The sequence below is a fragment of the Branchiostoma belcheri genome, unplaced genomic scaffold, assembly GCF_001625305.1.
Source record: "Branchiostoma belcheri isolate BF01 breed outbred unplaced genomic scaffold, Haploidv18h27 scaffold262, whole genome shotgun sequence".
NCBI lineage: Eukaryota > Metazoa > Chordata > Leptocardii > Amphioxiformes > Branchiostomatidae > Branchiostoma > Branchiostoma belcheri.
In genome coordinates, this window is record NW_017803868.1 from 203,739 (window position 1) to 226,966 (window position 23,228).

The window sequence follows — 23,228 nt, forward strand, 5'->3', positions numbered from 1 at the left end:
AGGTAAACACACTATTAAGACATATTCGAAGACGATTACACAATTAAAATCTATGCACAATATACAGATATATATTTCTAGGCCAACATTACAGGAAATACCCGAAATCAATAGGTATTTCAGATGTGCCACACTCAGAGCACACCGAAGTGTGATAGCATGGCAGGTACCATGTACTGAAAATGTTGTTGATTCTTTAAAGGTTGTGATTTTTCTCTTCCACAACCAAACAAAGTTTGCTGATGGGTGTTTGTTTGTGTGTGCTTATGTGTGTGTGTGTGTGTGTGTGTGTGTGTGTGTGGATGTGTGGTGTGTGTGTGTGGATGTGAGGACAACCTGTTGATTCCTTGTTTGGAGGGAAGGGAGGGGGCAGAATCTTAAAATTTCATGTTGGATTGGGGGTGATTTTGGACTATAGTGTTTTTTGGGTAGACGTAACTTTTGGGTGGTTCATTCTTACACTTGAAAAGTTGATATCGAACACGCAGACCACAGTCACAGCCATATAACAAATTCATCAACACATAAATAGAATAGAATTAATGTAGATAATTAATTGGCCAGGTGGGTGGATCTCGTTACTGACACAGGTGAGACACAGGTGGATAGCACCTGTATCCTCCAGTACCACGCCGCCCAAGACAGTTCTTCAGTTAATGAAGAAGACAGCCGTAGTCGAGAGCTGTCGTTTTCGTCTGTTGGAATATTGGTTACATGGCCGCACGATGTCGTTCTCTGTTGCTCTGACAGTGCTGTATTTCATCGCCGTGGCCGGCCCTGGTCCTGTACGCGCAGTGGGTGAGGATACCAATATTTAAGCCATACTAAAATCTTAGCCATGTTTCTTTCGCCACCATTATGTAAGGTTGAGGTATCACCAGATAGAGATATATTACTTCGAGACCCCCGTGTGTGTATGTGTGACCATGCTATACTATACTGTGTTATGATATCCATTGGTTAATCATATCGAATCTCTTATGTCCTTATATAGTACTCTAGCGCCATCGTGAGAGCGTGATTTTGACACACGGAACATAGGCCTACGTAGCCTGGGTACCGTGATAGTATTTTGTTCACCGGGGTTCCTCCCGCACACACACACACACTCCTCCGTCCACCAACAGAATTCGAAGCCCCAGTAAGCGTGACAAATAAGGTGTCTTAAAAAACACAGGCGACGTTTGGTTGTCCAATATTCTGTCTACAACTGAGATCACTTCTTGTTAGGTCGTAAGTTGTAGTTACTGCTATAGTTAAATATTAGTAATTTGGCGCCTCATTTCCGGCGTGGATATGCCACGTCGACAATGATTACGATGTTAGCAGCTGTTACTGTTTCTAGCTTACGGTGTGCAGGCAGTACTACACATGCCTCGTCTTTCTATTGTACATATACGTACATGCTCCCTGTGTACAGTATCATACAGCATTACAATACCAGCTGTTCCTGTTCCTAGCCTACTATGTATGGGCAGTATTAATGCCTCGCTCTCTAATTGTACATACAAGTAGTGTTAAAGCATCGCAACTTTTCGTAAATGTTTCCTGTGAATACCATCTATTCCTGTTCTATTGTACATACATGTAGTGTTAGACCATAGCAAATTCGTGCATGTTTCCGGCATATAATATACAGGACGCTAGAGCTACTTCACAAATCTTTCTGGCGCTTAGCGCAAACCTGTTTTAGCTATAGGTCGCCAAAGAAGACGGTTCTAGCGTATCAATAGAGAATCTACCTTTTACTTTCAGAACAAATCACCTGCACCACACAGGCCCGGAATATGGATGGAGAATCATTTACGTAAGCCTACAGTACTGTATATCACTTCTTCCTGAGAATTTAGTTCATCAGAATAATGAGCTACGATAACGATGCTGTATGAGAATGGCATCGTTTCAAAAGCATCTGCCCACTATCCTGATGGCACTGTTATGGCCCGAGCGATTTATGAATATTTTTATCAATTAGAGTAAAAATTTGTAAAAATCTGTTCCCTACCCCACCACATGCACAGAGCGAACTGCCCTGCTGACTGTGTGACTGCCGGAGGAGCTGTCTGGGGTACTGCCATTTACACAGACGTAAGTGTGAAGAACGCTGTTTGTAATAGTGGTCCTCACTTACATTGTTTTCAATATACAGTCAAACCTGTCCAAGCAACAGGGGACCAAAGAAAGGTGGACTCGTTATAGAGGGTCGCCTTAAAAATTACTGAGGCATAAATGCTTCAAAACATGATTGAGGCATAAAAGTCAAGGTCTTCTAATGTCAAATGCTGTAAATGCATTTAGGAAGAGTGGTACATGGAACGATTTACGGCGAACAAAAACATCATCCAGCAGTCGAGAAAAAATTACGGGTTTCTCCATGAATACTCATTAGTTATTGTCAATAATCACTAGAGCGAAAAAGATGTGGTCACGATAGGCAGGTATCAGACCTTAAGCGGACCCAACTCAGGGTGTTCGCGGTCGCGTTGGCCAGGTGGTCACCTTAGACAGGTTGCGTAATGCTAGTGTTCAAGGGGAAGATTTTTGGGACCGAGAAAAAGCGGTCACCTTAGACAGGTGGCCTGCTTGAAGAGGTGGTCTCCTTGGCAGGTTTGACTGTATCATTCATTTTGCTTTCTATTTCTCTACAAGGACTCCAGTATCTGCCGTGCTGCTATCCATGACGGCAAGATCCCGGCTACTGGCGGAGTAGTCAGGGTCAACAAACTACCCGGACAGTCCTCGTACCAAGGCTCCACCCAGAACGGAATCACCACCTCGTCGTTAGTAACATGTAGTCTTTTACAATTGTAACACAGTCATAGAAAGCTGATGAGTTTGCTTTGTAGCAAGATACCATAGCAACATAGAGTATAAATGATTTCCATTTATATCTTCAGCATGAGAGTTCCCTATATTTGTAACATGCCAGATAAAAAGTGGTATTTATGTTTCAGGTATGGAGCTTATGGTAGTTCTTTTGCCTTCTCACAAGTAGGTAAGTAAGAAACTTAATGTTTTACTACCTTTAGTTGTGAACAGACTATTGGGAAACTTTCAATGTGTGGATATTTTGGACACAATACGAAGGTAGAAATACCTAGTTCAAGGTAACATCATGTTCTCTTCTGCAGATCTTATAAGATCAAAATAATTAAAATAGTACAAAGTACAGGTCCTTTGCTTTACGTGTGTACAATAACATGTAGTAGTGTAGACATGTAGTACTGGCTTAATTAACCTTTGTCATTTGAAATCTGAATTTGTAAGATGCAAAATATTGTGTTCACAGATGTTCACATGTCGATATTTGTTGAAACAAAAACTTATTTGAAGCATAAAGCTTGAATATACTGATCCTAGGTCCTTTTTATTAGCAACAAAAATGTCTGTTCGCTCGTGATAAAAGAAACGTATTTGAAACATCGATAAAGACAGTCATGCATTCTGCACGATCTTCCTCGACANCTATGTTTTAAACAAAAGTTACGTTACAGACCTCATTTCGGGGCGATAAGAAAATTCGTACCGTTTTGTGTTCTTTGGTATCTTACCAACCATTGCCCTTCTTGGTGTCCTTATCGCCCCTCATTTATGCCACAAATATTGACGATGAAAAAACGGCGTAATCTAGTTATCTTTTCCATAAGTGGCGTAATCTAATTATCTGTTCAAGTAATACTTACATGCAAATAAGTTGAGAAAATCAAAACACGCAGGATGAAACTGGCTCCCACTGTATTCGACATCCTGACATTATAATATCCAAGCCACAGGTCAAGCAAAGTAAAGCAAGTAATTTCTCAATAATCAGCTTGTTAGTGTGCTTGTCTCCTACCATTTTCGCCAAAAAAAGTTTATGTTGACCTGAAGTGTATGAGTATTGCGTAAGCCAGAGTTCCCGGATGTATCAATTGTGGTTCAGCATGGGGGAAAATGATATTAATATCACTTTACAAACATGCGCCGCGCAAGTCGTACAAGCGAAATTATGTAAAAAGTCGGCTAGTTATGTATTAATTTCAGCATGATGTATCGGAAAATATCACTTCCTTCTGGAGGTTAGTACTCCTTTAAAGAGATGGTCTCCTTGGCAGGTTTGACTGTATCATTCATTTTGCTTTCTATTCCTCTACAAGGACTCCAGTATCTGCCGAGCTGCTATCCATGACGGCAGGATCCCGGCTACTGGCGGAGTAGTCACGGGCTACAAACTACCCGGACAGTCCTCGTACCAAGGCTCCACCCAGAACGGAATCACCACCTCCTCGTTAGTAACATGTTCTTATGTCCTTTAAAATTGTACATAGAAAGCCGATGATTTTGCTTTGTAGCAAGATACCATAGCATCATAGAGTATAAACGGTTTCCATTTATATCTTCAGCATGAGAGTTCCCTATATTTGTAACATGCCAGACAAAAAGGGGTATTTGTGTTTCAGGTATGGAGCTTATGGTAGTTCTTTTGCCTTCTCAGAATTAGGTAAGTAAGAAATTTAATGTTTTACTACCTTAAGTTGTCAACAGACTGTTGGGAAACTCTTAGTCAATGTGTGCATATTTTGGACACGATATGAGTGTAAAAATATCTAGTTCAAGGTAACATCATGTTCTCTTCTGCAGATCTTTTAAGATCAAAATAATTAAAATAGTACAAAGTACAATGGGTCCTTTGCTTTACGTGTGTACAATAACATGTAGTGGTGTAGACATGTTGTATTGGCTTAATTAACCTTTGTCATTTGAAATCTGAATTTGTAAGATGCAAAATATTGTGTTCACAGATGTTCACATGTCGATATTTGTTGAAACAAAAACTTATTTGAAGCATAAAGCTTGAATATACTGATCCGAGGTCTTTCTTATGAGCAACAAAAATGTTTGTTCGCTCGTATTAGAAGAAGAAAACATGTTGTAGCTATAGGTCGCCAAAGAAGACGGTTCTAGCGTATCAATAGAGGATCTACCTTTTACTTTCAGAACAAATCACCTGCACCACACAGGCCCAGAATATGGATGGAGAATCATTTACGTAAGCCAACAGTACTGTATTTCACTTCTTTCTGAGAATTTAGTTGAGCATCAGAATAAAAAGCTACGATAACGATGCTGTATAAGAATGGCATCGTTTCAAAAGTACCCGTCCACTATCCTGATGGCATTGTTATGGCCCGTGCGATTTCTGAATATTTTTATTAATGTTAGAGTAAAAACAATTTCTTCGCGTCTGGAATCTCACTCTATCTGTTCCCTACCCCACCACATGTACAGAGCGATCTGCCCTGCTGACTGTGTGGATGCTGCGGGAGCTGTCTGGGGAACGGCCATTTACACAGACGTAAGTTTGATCAACGCTGTTTGTAATAGTGGTCCTCACTTACATTGTTGTCAATATACAGTCAAATCTGTCCAAGCCGTCCACCCAGGGGACCAAAGAAAGGTGGTCTCCTTGAAGAGGGCCGCCTCAAAACATGGCCTAGGCATAAATGGTTTCCAAGTCAAGATGTTCTAATGTCAAATGCTGTAAATGCATTTCGGGAGAGAGGTACATAGAACAGTTAACGTCGAACAAAAACATCATCCAGCCGTCGAGGCAAACTGACTGGTTTCTCCATGATTTCGCATTAGTTATCATGAATAATTTCCAGAGCGAAAATGATGTGGTCACCATGGGCAGGTATCAGGCCTTGAGCGTACCCGACTCAGGGTGGTCGCAGTCGCGTTGGCCAGGTGGTCATCTTGGACAGGTTGCTTAATGCTTGTGTCAATGGGAAAAATTTTTGGGACGAGAAAAAGCCGTCACCATGGACAGGTGGTCTGCTTGAAGAGGTGGTCTCCTAGGCAGGTTTGACTGTATCATTCATTTTGCTTTCTATTCCTCTACAAGGACTCCAGTATCTGCCGTGCTGCTATCCATGACGGCAGGATCCCGGCTACTGGCGGAGTAGTCACGGGCTACAAACTACCCGGACAGTCCTCGTACCAAGGCTCCACCCAGAACGGAATCACCACCTCGTCGTTAGTAACATGTTCTTATGTCCTTTAAAATTGCACATAAAAGGCCGATGAGTTTGCTTTGTAACAAGATAGCATAGCATTATAGAGTATAAACGGTTTCCATTTATATCTTCAGCATGAGAGTTCCCTGTATTTGTAACATGCCAGATAAGAAGTGGTATTTGTTTCAGGTATGGAGCTTATGGTAGTTCTTTTGCCTTCTCAGAACTAGGTAAGTAAGAAATTTTATGTTTTACTACCTTAAGTTGTCAACAGACTGTTGGGAAACTCTTAGTCAATGTGTGCATATTTTGGACACGATATGAGTGTAAAAATCCCTAGTTAAAGGTAACATCATGTTCTCTTCTGCAGATCTTTTAAGATCAAAATAATTAAAATAGTACAAAGTATAGGTCCTTTGCTTTACGTGTGTACAATAACATGTAGTAGTGTGGACATGTAGTATTTGCTTAATTAACCTTTGGCATTTGAAATCTGATTTTGTAAGATGGAAAATATTGTGTTCACAGATGTTTACATGCCGATATTTTTTGAAACTAAAAACTTATTTGAAGCATAAAGCTTGCATATACTGCCTTAGGTCTTTCTTATGAGTAACAAAAATGTTTGTTCGCTCGTGATAGAAGAAATTATATTTGAAACATCGATAAAGACAGTCATGCATTCTGTACGATCTTCCTCTTCATTACTTGACTGTACTCTTTTAATTTCTCTTCTTTATCTTCCGATGTTCAACGTCGACCATGTTTGTGGTGGTAGTGGTTTTTAGTTCACAGTTTGTAAGTCGCTCAAATGTGTTTGCATATTTTTCAACGTCATGAACACATATATAACCACAATGTACCTTTGACCTGACAGTTAAATCCCATTGGGCTTTTACCTACAGATGTTGTAATCATCTTATAACTCTATTCCTGTCTTATTTACTTTGTTTTCAATTTAAAGTCCACATGTCAAGTTTATGTTTTTGTTAAGTAAGCAGTTAAACGGCTGTGTTCTCATCTAAAGTAATACCGTCTCAGCACCCCATCTGGTGTTTTGTCAAGGCAGGGAACCGCTTAGCCTAAACCTGTGTTAGGTCGCCAAAGAAGACGGTTCTAGCGTATCAATAGAGGATCTACCTTTTACTTTCAGAACAAATCACCTGCACCACACAGGCCCAGAATATGGATGGAGAATCATTTACGTAAGCCAACAGTACTGTATTTCCCTTCTTCCTAAGAATTTAGTTGAGCATTAGAATATCATGCTACATGTACGAAAAGGATGCTGTATAAGAATGGCATCGTTTCAAAAAGCACCCGTTCATTATTCTGATGGCACTGTTATGGCCCGTGCGATTTTTGCATATTTTTTATTAATGTTAGAGTAAAAACAATTTCTTCGCGTCTAGAATCTCACTTCATCTTTATCCTACCCCACCACATGCACAGAGCGATCTGCCCTGCTGACTGTGTGGATGCTGCGGGAGCTGTCTGGGGTACTGCCATTTACACAGACGTAAGTATGATGACTGCTTTTTTTTCCCGTTTATTGCCAGGTGGCCACCCCGGACAGGTTGCTTAATGCTTGTGTCAATGGGGAAAATTTTTGGGACGAGAAAAAGCGGTCAACATGTACAGGTGGTCTGTTTAAAGAGGTGGTCTCCTTGGCAGGTTTGACTGTATCATTCATTTTGCTTTCTATTCTTCTACAAGGACTCCAGTATCTGCCGAGCTGCTATCCATGACGGCAGGATCCCGGCCACTGGCGGAGTAGTCACGGGCTACAAACTACCCGGACAGTCCTCGTACCAAGGCTCCACCCAGAACGGAATCACCACCTCGTCGTTAGTAACATGTTCTTATGTCCTTTAAAATTGTACATAGAAAGCTGATGAGTTTGCTTTGTAGCAAGATACCATAGCATCATAGAGTATAAACGGTTTCCATTTATATCTTCAGCATGAGAGTTTCCTGTATTTGTAACATGCCAGATGAAAAGTGGTATTTGTGTTTCAGGTATGGAGCTTATGGTAGTTCTTTTGCCTTCTCAGAACTAGGTAAGTAAGAAATTTAATATTTTACTACCTTTAGTTGTCAACAGACTGTTGGGAAACTCTTAGTCAATGTGTGCATATTTTGGACACAATACGTGTGTAGAAATATCTAGTTCAAGGTAACATCATGTTCTCTTCTGCAGATCTTTTAAGATCAAAATAATTAAAATAGTACAAAGTACAATGGGTCCTTTGCTTTACGTGTGTACAATAACATGTAGTAGAGTAGGCTTAATTAACCTTTGTCATTTGAAGTCTGATTTTTGTAAGATGCAAAATTTTGTGTTCACAGATTTTCTTATGTCGATATTTGTTGAAACAAAAACTTATTTGAAGCATAAAGCTTGAATATACTGATCCTAAGTCTTTCTTATGAGCAACAAAAATGTTTGTTCGCTCGTGTTAGAAGAAAACATATTTGAAACATCGATAAAGACAGTCATGCATTCTGCACAATCTTCCTCGACATTACTTGACTGTACTCATTTAATTTCTCTTGTTTATCTTCCGTTGTTAAACGTCGACCATGTTTGTGGTGGCAGTGGTTTTTAGTTCACAGTTTGTAAGTAACTCAAATGTGTTTGCATATTTTTCAACGTCACGAACACATATATAACCACAATGTACCTTTGACCTGACAGTTAAATCTCATTGGGCTTTTCCCTACAGATGTTGTAATCATCGTTTAACTCCATTCCTGTCTTATTTGTTTTCAATTTAAAGTCCACATGTCAAGTTTTTTTTGTTAAGTAAGGAATTAAACGGTTGTGTTCTCATCTAGAGTAATACCGTCTCCGCACCCCATCTGGTGTTTTATCAAGGCAGGGAACCGCTTAGCCTTAACCTGTGTTAGGTCGCCAAAGAAGACGGTTCTAGCGTATCAATAGAGGATCTACCTTTTACTTTCAGAACAAATCACCTGCACCACACAGGCCCAGAATATGGATGGAGAATCATTTACGTAAGCCAACAGTACTGTATTTCACTTCTTTCTGAGAATTTAGTTGAGCATCAGAATAATAAGGTACGATAACGATGCTGTATAAGAATGGCATCGTTTCAAAAGCATCCGTCCATTATTCTGATGACACTGTTATGGCCCGTGCGGTTTTTGAATATTTTTATTAATGTTAAGAGTAAAAACAATTTCATCGCGTCTGGAATCTCACTCTATCTGTTCCCTCCCCCACCACATGCACAGAGCGATCTGCCCTGCTGACTGTGTGGATGCTGCGGGAGCTGTCTGGGGTACTGCCATTTACACAGACGTAAGTATGATCACTGCTTTTTTTCCCGTTTATTGCCAGGTGGTCACCCCGGACAGGTCGCTTAATGCTTGTGTCAATGGGGAAAATTTTGGGGACGAGAAAAAGCGGTCACCATGGACAGGTGGTCTGCTTGAAGAGGTGGTCTCCTAGGCAGGTTTGACTATATCATTCATTTTGCTTTCTATTCCTCTACAAGGACTCCAGTATCTGCCGAGCTGCTATCCATGACGGCAGGATCCCGGCTACTGGCGGAGTAGTCACGGGCTACAAACTACCCGGACAGTCCTCGTACCAAGGCTCCACCCAGAACGGAATCACCACCTCGTCGTTAGTAACATGTTCTTATGTCCTTTAAAATTGTACATAGAAAGCCGATGAGTTTGCTTTGTAGCAAGATACCATAGCATCATAGAGTATAAACGGTTTCCATTTATATCTTCAGCATGAGAGTTCCCTATATTTGTAACATGCCAGACAAAAAGGGGTATTTGTGTTTCAGGTATGGAGCTTATGGTAGTTCTTTTGCCTTCTCAGAACTAGGTAAGTAAGAAATTTAATGTTTTACTACCTTAAGTTGTCAACAGACTGTTGGGAAACACTCAGCCAATGTGTTGATATATTCTGGATACAATACGAGTGTAGACATACCAAGTTTAAGGTAACATCATGTTCTCTTCTGCAGATCTTTTAAGATCAAAATAACTAAAATAGTACAAAGTACAATTGGTCGTTTGCTTTACGTGTGTATAATAGCATGTAGTCGTGTAGACATGTAGTATTGGCTTAATTAACCTTTGTCATTTGAAATCTGATTTTGTAAAATGCAAAATATTGTGTTCACAGATGTTCACATGTCGATATTTTTTGAAGCTAAAAACTTATTTGAAGCATAAAGCTTGCATATACTGCCTTAGGTATTTCTTATGAGTAACAAAAATGTTTGTTCGCTCGTGATAGAAGAAAACATATTTGAAACATCGATAAAGACAGCCATGCCTTCTGTACGATCTTCCTCGACATTACTTGACTAAACTCTTTTAATTTCTCTTCTTTATCTTCCGATGTTCATCGTCGACCATTTTTGTGGTGGTAGTTTCTTTTAGTTTACAGTTTGTAAGTCGCTCAAATGTGTTTGCATATTTTTCAACGTCACGAACACATATATAACCACAATGTACCTTTGACCTGACAGTTAAATCCCATTGGGCTTTTCCCTACAGATGTTGTAATCATCTTATAACTCTATTCCTGTCTTATTTACTTTGTGCTCAATTTAAAGTTCACATGTCAAGTTTATGTTTTTGTTAAGTAAGCAGTTAAACGGTTATGTTCTCATCTAAAGTAATACCGTCTCCACACCCCATCTGGTGTTTTATCAAGGCAGGGAACCGCTTAGCCTTAACCTGTGTTAGGTCGCCAAAGAAGACGGTTCTAGCGTATCAATAGAGGATCTACCTTTTACTTTCAGAACAAATCACCTGCACCACACAGGCCCAGAATATGGATGGAGAATCATTTACGTAAGCCAACAGTACTGTATTTCCCTTCTTTCTAAGAATTTAGTTGAGCATTAGAATATCATGCTACATGTACGAAAAGGATGCTGTATAAGAATGGCATCGTTTCAAAAGCATCCGTCAATTGTTCTGATGGCACTGTTATGGCCCGTGCGGTTTTTGAATATTTTTATTAATGTTAAGAGTAAAAACAATTTCATCGCGTCTGGAATCTCACTCTATCTGTTCCCTACCCCACCACATGCACAGAGCGATCTGCCCTGCTGACTGTGTGGATGCTGCGGGAGCTGTCTGGGGTACTGCCATTTACACAGACGTAAGTATGATCACTGCTTTTTTTTCCCGTTTATTGCCAGGTGGTCACCCCGGACAGGTTGCTTAATGCTTGTGTCAATGGGGAAAATTTTTGGGACGATAAAAAGCGGTCAACATGGACAGGTGGTCTGTTTGAAGAGGTGGTCTCCTTGGCAGGTTTGACTGTATCATTCATTTTGCTTTCTATTCCTCTACAAGGACTCCAGTATCTGCCGTGCGGCTATCCATGACGGCAGGATCCCGGCTACTGGCGGAGTAGTCACGGGCTACAAACTACCCGGACAGTCCTCCTACCAAGGCTCCACCCAGAACGGAATCACCACCTCGTCGTTAGTAACATGTTCTAATGTCCTTTAAAATTGCACATAGAAAGCCGATGAATTTGCTTTGTAGCAGGATACCATAGCATTATAGAGTATAAACGGTTTCCATTTATATCTTCAGCATGAGAGTTCCCTATATTTGTAACATGCCAGATAAGAAGTGGTATTTGTGTTTCAGGTATGGAGCTTATGGTAGTTCTTTTGCCTTCTCAGAACTAGGTAAGTAAGAAATTTAATGTTTTACTACCTTTAGTTGTCAACAGACTGTTGGGAAACTCTCAGTTAATGTGTGGATATATTTTGGACACAATACGTGTGTAGAAATATCTAGTTCAAGGTAACATCATGTTCTCTTCTGCAGATCTTTTAAGATCAAAATAATTAAAATAGTACAAAGTACAATGGGTCCTTTGCTTTACGTGTGTACCATAACATGTGTAGTAGAGTAGGCTTAATTAACCTTGTCATTTGAAGTCTGATTTTGTAAGATGCAAAATATTGTGTTCACAGATGTTCACATGTCGATTTTTGTTGAAACTAAAAACTTATTTGAAGCATAAAGCTTGAATATACTGCTCCTAGGTCTTTCTTATGAGTAACAAAAATGTTTGTTCGCTCGTGATAGAGGAAAACATATTTGAAACATCGATAAAGACAGTCATGCATTCTGTACGATCTTCCTCGACATTACTTGACTTTACTATTTTAATTTCTCTTCTTTATCTTCCGATGTTCATCGTCGACCATTCTTGTGGTGGTAGTGGTTTTTAGTTTACAGTTTGTAAGTCGCTCAAATGTGTTTGCATATTTTTCAACGTCACGAACACATATATGACCACAGTGTACCTTTGACCTGACAGTTAAATCCCATTGGGCTTTTCCCTACAGATGTCGTAATCATCTTATAACTCCATTCCTGTCTTATTAACTTTGTTTTCAATTTAAAGTCCACATGTCAAGTTTATGTTTTTGTTAAGTAAGCAATTAAACGGTTGTGTTCTCATCTAAAGTAATACCGTCTCCACACCCCATCTGGTGTTTTATCAAGGCAGGGAACCGCTTAGCCTTAACCTGTGTTAGGTCGCCAAAGAAGACGGTTCTAGTGTATCAATAAAGGATCTACCTTTTACTTTCAGAACAAATCACCTGCACCACACAGGCCCAGAGTATGGATGGAGAATCATTTACGTAAGCCAACAGTACTGTATTTCACTTCTTTCTGAGAATTTAGTTGAGCATCAGAATAATAAGCTACGATAACGATGCTGTATAAGAATGGCATCGTTTCTAAAGCATCCGTCAATTATTCTGATGGCACTGTTATGGCCCGTGCGATTTCTGAATATTTCTATTAATGTTAAGAGTACAAACGATTTCTTCGCGTCTGGAATCTCACTCTATCTGTTCCCTACCCCACCACATGCACAGAGCGATCTGCCCTGCTGACTGTGTGACTGCTGCGGGAGGTGTCTGGGGTACTGCCATTTACACTGACGTAAGTATGATCACTGCTGTTTTTTTCATTTATTGCCATGTGGTCACCTCGGACAGGTTGCTTAATGCTTGTGTCAATGGGGAAAGTTTTGGAGACGAGAAAAAGCGGTCAACATGGACAGGTGGCCTGCTTGAAGAGGTGGTCTCCTAGGCAGGTTTGACTGTATCATTCATTTTGCTTTCTATTACTCTACAAGGACTCCAGTATCTGCCGTGCTGCTATCCATGACTACAGGATCCCGGCTACTGGCGGAGAAGTCACGGGCTACAAACTACCCGGACAGTCCTCGTACCAAGGTTCCATCCAGAACGGAATCTCCACCTCGTCGTTAGTAATATGTATTCCTTTAAAATTGTACATAGCCGTTGAGTTTGCTTTGTAGCAAAATACCATAGAAACATAGAGTATAAATGGTTTCCATTTATATCTTCAGCATGAGAGTTCCCTATATTTGTAGCATGCTAGATAAGAAGTGGTATTTGTGTTTCAGGTATGGAGCTTATGGTGGTTCTTTTGCCTTCTCAGAACTAGGTAAGTAAGAAACTTAATGTTACAAACACATATATAACCGCAGTGTACTTTTGCCCTGACAGTATACCTAATTGGGCTTTCCCTTCTATTTTTGGGCTCGCCAAAGAAGACGTTCTAGCGTATTAAAAGATGATCTATCTTTTACTTTCAGAACAAATAACCTGCACCACACAGGCCCAGAATATGGATGGAGAATCATTTACGTAAGCCAACATTACTGTATTTCACTTCTTCCTGAGAATTTAGTTCATCAGAATAATATTTATTAAGCTACGATAACGATGCTGTATGAGAATGGCATCGTTTCAAAAGCATCCGTCCACAATCCTGATGGCACTGTTATGGCCCGTGCGATTTCTGAATAATTTTATTAATGTTAGAGCAAGGACAGTATAATGTCCTTGTTAGAGTAAAAACAATTTCTTCGCGTCTGGAATCTCACTTCATCTGTTCTCTACCCCACCACATGTACAGAGCGATCTGCCCTGCTGACTGTGTGGATGCTGCGGGGTCTGTCTGGGGTACTGCCATTTACACAGACGTAAGTTTAATCAACGCTGTTTGTAATATACATTGTTGTCAATATACAGTCAAATCTGTCCAAGCCGTCCACCCAGGGGACCAAAGAAAGGTGGTCTCCTTGGAGAGGGCCTCCTCAAAACATGGATGAGGCATAAATGGTTTCCAAGTCAAGATGTTCTAATGCAAAATGCTGTAAATGCATTTGGGGAGAGTGGTACATGGAACAATTTACGTCAAACAAAAACATCATCCAGCAGTCGAGGCAAACTAACGGGTTTCTCTATGATTTCTCATTAGTTATCACCAATGATTATCAGAGCGAAAATGATGTGGTCACCATGAGCAGGTATCAGGCCTTGAGCGGACCCAACTCAGGTGGTCACCTTTGAATGCTTGTGTCAAGCGGTCAACGTGGACAGGTGGTCTGCTTGAAGGTGTGGTCTCCTTGGCAGGATCATTCATTCATTCCTTCATTTTGCTTTCTATTCCCCTACAAGGACTCTAGTATCTGCCGTGCTGCTATCCATGACGGCAGGATCCCAGCTACTGGCGGAGTAGTCACGGGCTACAAACTACCCGGACAGTCCTCGTACCAAGGCTCCACTCAGAACGGAATCACCACCTCGTCGTTAGTAACATGTTCTTATGTCCTTTAAAATTGTACATAGAAAGCCGATGAGTTTGCTTTGTAGCAAGATACCATAGCATCATAGAGTATAAACGGTTTCCATTTATATCTTCAGCATGAGAGTTCCCTATATTTGTAACATGCCAGATAAGAAGTGGTATTTGTGTTTCAGGTATGGAGCTTATGGTAGTTCTTTTGCCTTCTCAGAACTAGGTAAGTAAGAAAGTTAATGTTTTACTACCTTTAGTTGTCAACAGACTATTGGGAAACTTTCAATGTGTGGATATATTTTGGACACAATACGAGTGTAGAAATATCTTATTCAAGGTAACATCATGTTCTCTTCTGCATATCTTTTAAATTAAGATCAAAATAATTAAAATGGTACAGAGTACAATAGGTCCTTTGCTTTACGTGTGTACATTAACATGTAGTAGTGTAGACATGTAGTATTGGCTTAATCGACCTTTGCCATTTGAACCTGATTTTGTAAGATGCAAAATATTTTTGTGTTGATAGGTGTTCACATGTCGATATTTGTTGAAACTAAAACTTATTTGAAGTATAAAGCTTGAATATACTGCTCCTAGGTCTTTCTTATGAGCAACAAGAATGTTTGTTCGTTCGTGATAGAAGAAAACATATTTGAAACATCAATAAAGACAGTCATCAGTATTCTGTGCGCTAAAAGCCACAATTCGCACTAAATGGTGCGTTTCACATGGATAGCAACAAAGGTCTTTCCTGCTTGGTCCGAAAACCACATGACCGAAGGTTACCTCAAAACCAATTCACCAGGAAATGCATTCGTGCAATTTTTGAAATTCTTTCATAGCGATAGTAGTACTTACACAAATGCCTCCGCCCCTGAAGGCGTCGCCAAAGTCTATAAACTGGTAAGGATGGCACCCAGGTAAGGACCTACCTATACATGCCTTTCACATGCGCCACGTTTGATTACGTGTTTGTTAAACATGTCAACATGATTCTACTTAATTAAGTTACCCACCAACACCTAGTCGCCGAGCTTCATCTGTATTATGAAAAACCTCTTTCGTTATACCGAGTTCAAATTGGAACACTTAGAGATGGAAGAAGTCATTGATGATTCTCTAGATGATTTTGAAACCATCGGCAATACAGTGTTTCCAGTGTCAATTCTACGTTAACTTTGTGTCTGGAAGAATGGAGGCTGTATACGTATGAGATCTACTCTGTAAATATCTTTTTTTGCAAAATCATGCCCGAAGGCTAAATACTTTACAAAGTCAAAGATACTATACGGTACAATATGATAATATGATCAGACAACTATTGTCTAGAAAAACTTACACTTCTACCACTACGCTTGCTATCATGAGGTTTGACTTCTTCTTTTAGGGCAGTGGATAATAAATAATCCCACGTAATTCTAACAATGTGTCTTTTGAAATCAACACGTTAGATCCGAGATATCGATGTGGTGTTCCTGCGGTCGCGCGCGCTGCTCCTAAGGATCGCATCGTTGGCGGAAATGACGCAAAACACGGGGCGTGGCCATGGCAGGTACTTACCTTTCTTGTCGACTTCGGTATTACTGAAGGAAAAGCGCAAAAAGAAGAGTAAATAGAATTAGTCATCTAAACTAATTTGCTGAGAGCTCTTATTGTATGGATAGCGTATACCAACCAGATGAAACTATTCATCTTAGTGTTTGCCTACATGTGTAATTTTTGTGTACTGGGAGCAGCGAATGTAAAGTGTAACTAACTGGCATCTCGTTGCCAAAGTAGGCATGACGTTTTAATAGCTTACAAATTCTGTCTCAACTACACTGATGGGTTTCGTGATATCTAAGGCTGGCTGTATCAGATATCTAAGCCCAAAGAAATTGAACACTTTGGGTCAATGTTACTGACCGTGAAGGAAGTCATTGACCTCCGGCTTAGTCTGCAGACGTTTTTTTTTTCGCAGCTGTAATTATCATTCAGTAATGGTAAATGATGGTAATATGATTCATACAAGGCCATCTAGGCCCCCTCATATGAACAAATTCTACAGTAGCGTTCTTCGCTATGATGAGACTTTCATTCTTTTGAACAACTTGTTCTGTCTGGGTCTGTCTGCCTTCGCACCTGTATATCAAAATCTTTAGAGATCGATTTTTCATACATGGCATATCGGCAGTTAGAGGAAGGTATCAAACACCTTAGCCACACCACGAAAACCTTACTTGAAAGCTTATTGAAAATACATGCCCGAGGGCTAATTGCAGGTACAAACAACATGTATGAAAAAAGAAAATACAATGATATGAGAGACTACGTATATACTACATTCTGTTACTCATTTTGCTGGGTTTACCTTCTTCTTTTGAGGCAGTGGAAGACGAATTTACCCACTTCAATAATATGTGGGCTCTTTGATTTTAGTAGTAAAATTGTTTTCTCGTGGTTGGGGATAGTGGGAAAGTAAAGTAGTAGTTTGGAAACAATGGTGAATAATAATTGTTTTCCGATATCGTCATAAACAATTCGAGATGAAATGATTTTCGTCTTCCACTGCATTTGAGGAGCAATATTTACAAATCTTCTCCGACACAGCTTACTTCACAAACCCTTGTTTATTTGTTTGTTTGTTTTGTTTACTATAGGTATCCCTCCGCGTCCTGGCTCACAGTTCTTTCCATTTCTGCGGCGGTGCCCTGGTGCACCAACAGTGGGTGGTGACGGCCGCGCACTGCGTGGATGAGTGAGTAATATAGTCCATAAATTTTCCCTGGATTCATGTTTGTGTTTAAAAAATCGTCGCACAAATGAAAAGGTAACATTTGCAAAGCAAATGCATAATGTTTACCTTCGCATATGGCCCGGCTCTTACTTAGACTGTTTATTCTCACTCAAACACATTCACATATATTCAGACAGGAGTCTAAATCCCTCCTGTTAAATTGCAACATGATGTAACCCAACACTAGTTACCATGGTGACAGCCGTTTTGTTCAGGCCATTGACCTTTGGTGTTTGGAGAAGAGCATGTTTTCCTTCGGTAAACATAATCATCATCATGATAATAATCTATTAGAAAATAACGCCATTATTCCACATCGAAAGCAGTTGTACAGGTCTAACTGGTAAACTGATTGCAATATCAGTATCCCGTTTGTAGTTCATGCATTTCAGAGGTAGCCTTTGGCCCGAGGCGCACAGTGTTGTATAGAACGACTTAATTGCGTCGATAAAACAATCTGAAGTACGTCCAAACGGTTTTCTATGATCCGCATTTAACCTATGCCTATGGTCTACGGTTACGGCCTTGGGGCGTGATTGCCATACTGGCGCTATATCATGAGAAAGAATGGAGGGATAGCTTTCTAGAGGTTCTATATGGAAAATATGTTACGATGTTTCTGTTGGAAACAGATAAATTAAGTCTTTCACTTCCATGCATTGGACTACATTCCGTACATGCAGAGCTCGAAACAGGAAGATCATTTCGTACTTTATATCACGTGAATATTTTTCCTGTTCCGGGGTCAAGATTAGATATTGATTGTGATTGACCCTGATGCCGTGGTTTATATTGCAGTGGAAGCAGACCCTACGTAGTATTGGGAGAAAGCAGTCGTTCCGTGGATGATGGCACAGAGCGCACGATTCGGGCCAGAAGAATCTATATTCACCCAAAATACGGGTTCGGCTATGACGTCGGTGAGCTCTATTTAGTTGATTCAAAGCTGGTTTGCCTGGTAGGTCTATGGTGCCTTTGTCAGTAGCAATTGAATACGGGAATGAAGCGAAACAACTCTTTTCGTGGAATATGAATCTCTGTGTGCACGTGATACCTTCTTTTGAGGACTCTAGATATCTGTGACATCTTTTTTTCTCTGCCCCTACAGCTCTTCTGAAGTTGAGGAAACGTGTTCGCTTCACCCCATATATCCGACCTGTTTGCCTGCCCGATTCTACCACAGTTGTGCAACCGGGGACGGTTTGCACCATAACCGGCTGGGGAACAACCTCGGAAGGTACATGAACGTCCGACAGCGAGAAAAGGCGCAAATACATCACTTAACATTATAACTCCCATACGAGTATATATATAGCTAGAATTGATACAAACGTAAATTTGAAGATCTGCGACCTTCGCGCGTGAACTACTTAACTAAGTGGCTTTCTATCAATTTTTGTTGTACCCTTTGCAACCGGCACAAGTCTACTCTCCAAGCAGAGGTTTGAATTATTTTAGCTTGTTTTTTTTTTGGGGGGGGGGGGGTTCTTCTTTGCACCAGAATTTTTTACGCCAAAAAAAAAATTAAAAAATTTTAGTGCAAAAAGAAGCCCCCATAAAACAGCCCAAAAATAAGCCACAACCCAAACCTCTGCTTGGAAAGTAGCACAAGTCTATCCACATGTAATCATTGCTATAGATGATAAACACAAGACCACGTAGGTTTGTTTTGAAGAGACACGGGAATGAAACTATAAGGGGTGAGTAAGTCCCAGCATATTGCAATATCTCTCATGGAACTCCCGCATCTGAGCAAAGTTCACCTCATGACTCCCCGTAGGCGGTTCTCTATCCGATCAGCTGCAGGAAGCGGACGTGCCGATAGTGAGTGACGCGGACTGCTCCAGCTCGTATACCGGCTTGCTGGACTTAGACTCGGAGATCTGTGCCGGCTACATGGCGGGAGGAGTCGACTCGTGCCAGGTAAGCCATTCTTTAATAGCAAGCCTATATCCACACATATAGCGAACACACACTTAAAGAAAATATCAAAGTATGGAGTAACAAGTAACGACCACATGCGTCTCGACACATGGTGGTAATATACATGGTGTAAATAGGGACCTCTGACCTCTCCACTGTATTTTAATGTAAGTAATGTAATTTAAGCTAGCTTTAATTGTTTTGCATATAAGCAAGTAGGCCTACGTGTAGATTGTTGTTAAGATTGTTATTGTTATACTGCTATTTAAGCTGATGTTGTTGTATATAATTGTAGCTATTAAGTTTGTAATTGATTATATTTCAATATAATATAAATGTAATTTTTATAATTTCATTTTTTGTAATTGTGAAGGACTTTTAAATATAAAGGACTCCAGGAAGACTAGTAAACAAACATTGTATTACTAATGGAGATTCCTGATAAACATAAACATAAACATAAACACACGCTCAGCGCTGTTCACGCGTGGCTGCATACCGCACAAACAACGACTTAATGTTAATGTTTCGTAAGCATTTTTGGGCCCATTTTTGTCCAAGGTTGAATGAACCAGAGCTTTTGTATTAACTATCTTTTTTTCACCATTATCTAACATTTTTTCACGTTATACTGCCATGCATCTCTTATTAAAATGCTGCTCTTCATACGGTCAGCAATATGGCATCGACCATTACAAATGTCACCGACTATCTATATTACTGCATTATACTACTATATTATATTCGTTGAACGGAGATGTCTTTATGTAGTGATCCATTCGTTAAAGTAACCGGTTCAGCGTTTCTCACGCGGATGAAGGACAGGCTTATGAGCCCGCTGTTCCATCAGATGGTAATGATGCTTGTCTAGACTATAGATATCGACTTTGATACCTTTCAAAATAAAGTGATCCATCTTGTATCTGAGGGCAATGCGGGATCAACATCAAAATTTATAAAAGGTGGTAACAGGCGTTCTGAAGTGGACTGGAACGTCTCTGTTAAAACAACACGATCGCATATTTACGGAATCAGAATGGGGAATTTGGCGATGCGTGTTATAGACTGCGTTTTTAAGGTTTCTATTCAGTCCACTGGATGGATACATGTACGTGCTTCTCACAGGCTTCAAGAAAGCAGTAGTTCTCCTTGGGGTACAATATAACGGGAATATTACACATGTGAAGTGTCAATCATTCAAGAAATAGAAGCATAACGGACATAATATTTTTCCTTACCCTATAGCAGGCTTCAAAGGCGACTGGAAAGAGTAGTAATTGTCCGGATAGACTGATAAATTTCCTGGGGAGTTAGCTCAGAGCCGCGGAAAACTGTACTCCCCTGGTATGTTATCTTTTTATGTCCTGTTATGTCAATTTCTACTCTTTCCAGCGACCTCTGAAGCCTGGTAGAGGCTAATTACGGAGCGGATTGTAGTCTCTACCAGACTAACTACGCTGGCTATATATAGAATATTTGCCAGGGGAGTTTGGCCGCCTTGTATGTTTGATTGGCCGCGCAATCAAGGAGCGCAATTCCGAGGGAAAGAAACTACCTCCCCTTGGCCAATTTTACTCTTTTTCCCCCGAATTCTACGATATCCGTATTCCCGTAGGTAGGCCTGGTGGAGGCTAAGCGGATTCAGTAAAAGGGTAAAGGTGTATAACAATAAAATGCTAATACAGAAACATGATGCTTGATTGGCAACTTCAGTGTGTAAAGTTAACCATGAAAACGTGTACCTGTTCACAGGGGGATAGCGGCGGCCCGCTGGTGTGGCTGACGGAAGGACAGCACCTGCTGATCGGCTTAACCAGCTGGGGAGAGGGATGTGCCCGGCCCAACCGCCCCGGTGTGTACACGCGCGTCACCAGCGTGGTGAACTGGATCAAACGCATCATCCATATCAACTCCTAACCACGGGTCGCCTCTCTCCCTCTCTTCAATAAAGGTTATTAGAATGTTGATCAGACGTGTGCATGTGTCAGTGGATAGGTCAGTGGTTACATTCTGGTATCTGATGAGTCGCCCTTCATTCTGATTACCATGTACTCTTCATGGTGCCTCCATGATTAGACGAATGATGAAGAAAGCTGGCCGTATGGAGAAGAGCTGTGTGTAATCTGCGCTGTCAGTGCGTCATAGAGTCATCTCTGATTGTGTAAAGTAGACTCAATCAGTGCCAAAAAATGAGGTGATGAGAAGAACGCAATCACCCATCATATCTCTTTACCTAAGCCAGAAGGTTAATGTTTTGGTAGCATGTGTGTGTGTGTGCGTGTGTGTGTGTGTGTGTGGTTTAGCACGATAACTCGAGAAGCTATGGATGGATTGTCATGAGACTTTGTGGGCGCTTATTTATATTTAATTACCTTTTCTGCTTTGTCAGTTCTTGACGTACATATGACGTACAATGGCCCTTTTCACAATACAAAGGATCAAGTCATTATATCATCGCTATTGTCGAGAAAACCAGAGTCGTGACGCAAGAACGTTATATCATCACCCGTATAGCCAGCGAGGTTAGGTATCATACTAAAACATAGCATCCCTATTAAGCAATCAAACCGAAAGTTCACATCCTTTTATCAATCTCAATGTTGGCAAGTTCAAGGGTACGTTCATCGATTTCCATTAAGTATCGCGAGTTGGTAACCTTAGAACCACCTTTTTTTAATTCTCCGACCTGACTTGTTGTTTTCACGTGCACTTACTATGCTGATTGGAGAGCCCCTTACATCTAACCGCCTTCCCCTATGGTCTTTCGTTCTCCAGTTAAGCTTCCAATATCATTTCTTTTCAATTATCTGCCATATCCCCGGGCAATATACATGGAAACGGCGGTCCATGTAATCTTCAGCCATGAAAGGTATTACAGTGGAAACAAGAGTTCCACGATCTCATACCTTCGCCAAATGATGTTAACCCTTGTGGTTGACAAATTATACAATTTTAATAATTGATTTTGTAAATAAGAGCCCCATTTGCATGGATTATATCAGTTGATCATATTCTCCACCCAATGACAGCTATTAAGCACTTCCTCATAAATTATGCAAATGAGGCCATGATTTGAATGAATTATGGTTGTTGATGTTCACCTTCACTTAACTTCCAAATGTGGCAAGTATGAAATTCCCAGCAGTTACAACTATGAAATTATAAAAATTTGTCATTTATTATGCAAATTAGGTCCTCATTTACATAATCTACATCCTCAGATGTTTTTTCTCGTTCTCACAAGTGATGTCACAAATGTTTCATAGTTCTATTATCGAACAAAGCAGATTTATAGAATTTCGTCATTAATTATGCAAATCAGCTTCTGATTTGCATAATTGTCATTTGATCATGTCAAGCATCGCTTCAACTACCTACATGCCAAAAATCACGACAATCCGTCAACCGGTTCTTGAATTATCCTTCTTCGAAAAATTTTCAACAAATGCTCCTGCAGTTCCAGAACAAGCCGCTAGGGGACCCAAACTCATGTCACTTCTTTCCTATCCCAAGAGCTATCTCCCATCCAAAATTCGTGACCCTAGCATGTCCAGATCACGAGATATCAAAACCGGAAGTTCTGCTGCAGTACCTAGGAAAGCCGCCAGGGGGCCCAATATCTGATCATTTCTAGGTCTCATGAAGACCTACCCACCTACCGAGTTTCATTCCAATCCATCCACTGCTTCTCGAGTTATCTTGATAAACCACACACACACACACACACACACACACAACACACACAACACACACACACACACACACACACACACAACACACAACTAACACACACACACACACACACACACACACAACACACCACACACACACAGACAAACGCTACTGAAAACATAACCTTCTTGGCGAAGGTAATTAAGGCCATC

At 40.5% G+C, this 23,228-nt stretch overlaps 1 protein-coding gene across 5 annotated transcripts; it reads left to right on the forward strand.

Moving 5' to 3' along the window:
• The first annotated feature begins 634 nt into the window (after positions 1–634).
• LOC109472036 (mannan-binding lectin serine protease 2-like) lies at positions 635–21,275 on the forward strand. Of its 5 annotated transcripts, none has more exons than XM_019771607.1 (27): positions 635–798; positions 1,756–1,807; positions 2,022–2,088; positions 2,650–2,780; positions 2,955–2,995; positions 4,978–5,029; positions 5,269–5,335; positions 5,885–6,015; positions 6,186–6,226; positions 7,150–7,201; positions 7,449–7,515; positions 7,713–7,843; positions 8,016–8,056; positions 8,963–9,014; positions 9,255–9,321; positions 9,518–9,648; positions 9,821–9,861; positions 10,790–10,841; positions 11,088–11,154; positions 11,352–11,482; positions 11,655–11,695; positions 16,097–16,197; positions 17,285–17,382; positions 18,220–18,341; positions 18,530–18,658; positions 19,202–19,344; positions 21,097–21,275. In XM_019771607.1, exons 1-27 carry the CDS (start codon positions 657–659, stop codon positions 21,259–21,261), a joined length of 2,355 nt encoding a protein of 784 aa, XP_019627166.1. In that variant the 5' UTR covers positions 635–656; the 3' UTR covers positions 21,262–21,275. The 5 variants fall into 5 exon arrangements, with proteins under 5 accessions (XP_019627166.1, XP_019627168.1, XP_019627169.1 ...); XM_019771609.1 differs by lacking the exon at positions 2,955–2,995 and adding an exon at positions 4,440–4,480; XM_019771610.1 differs by lacking the exons at positions 2,650–2,780; positions 2,955–2,995 and adding exons at positions 4,137–4,267; positions 4,440–4,480.
• Positions 21,276–23,228: the final 1,953 nt, after the last annotated feature.

Bases quoted from the DNA above. Each gene is read 5' to 3' on its own strand.
- LOC109472036 (XM_019771607.1), top strand. From the start codon at position 657: ATGAAGAAGACAGCCGTAGTCGAGAGCTGTCGTTTTCGTCTGTTGGAA. The intron at 7,516-7,712 runs GTAAGTATGATG...TTCTTCTACAAG, and splicing joins GTACTGCCATTTACACAGAC to GACTCCAGTATCTGCCGAGC. The intron at 9,862-10,789 runs GTAAGTAAGAAA...TTTTACTTTCAG, and splicing joins TTTTGCCTTCTCAGAACTAG to AACAAATCACCTGCACCACA.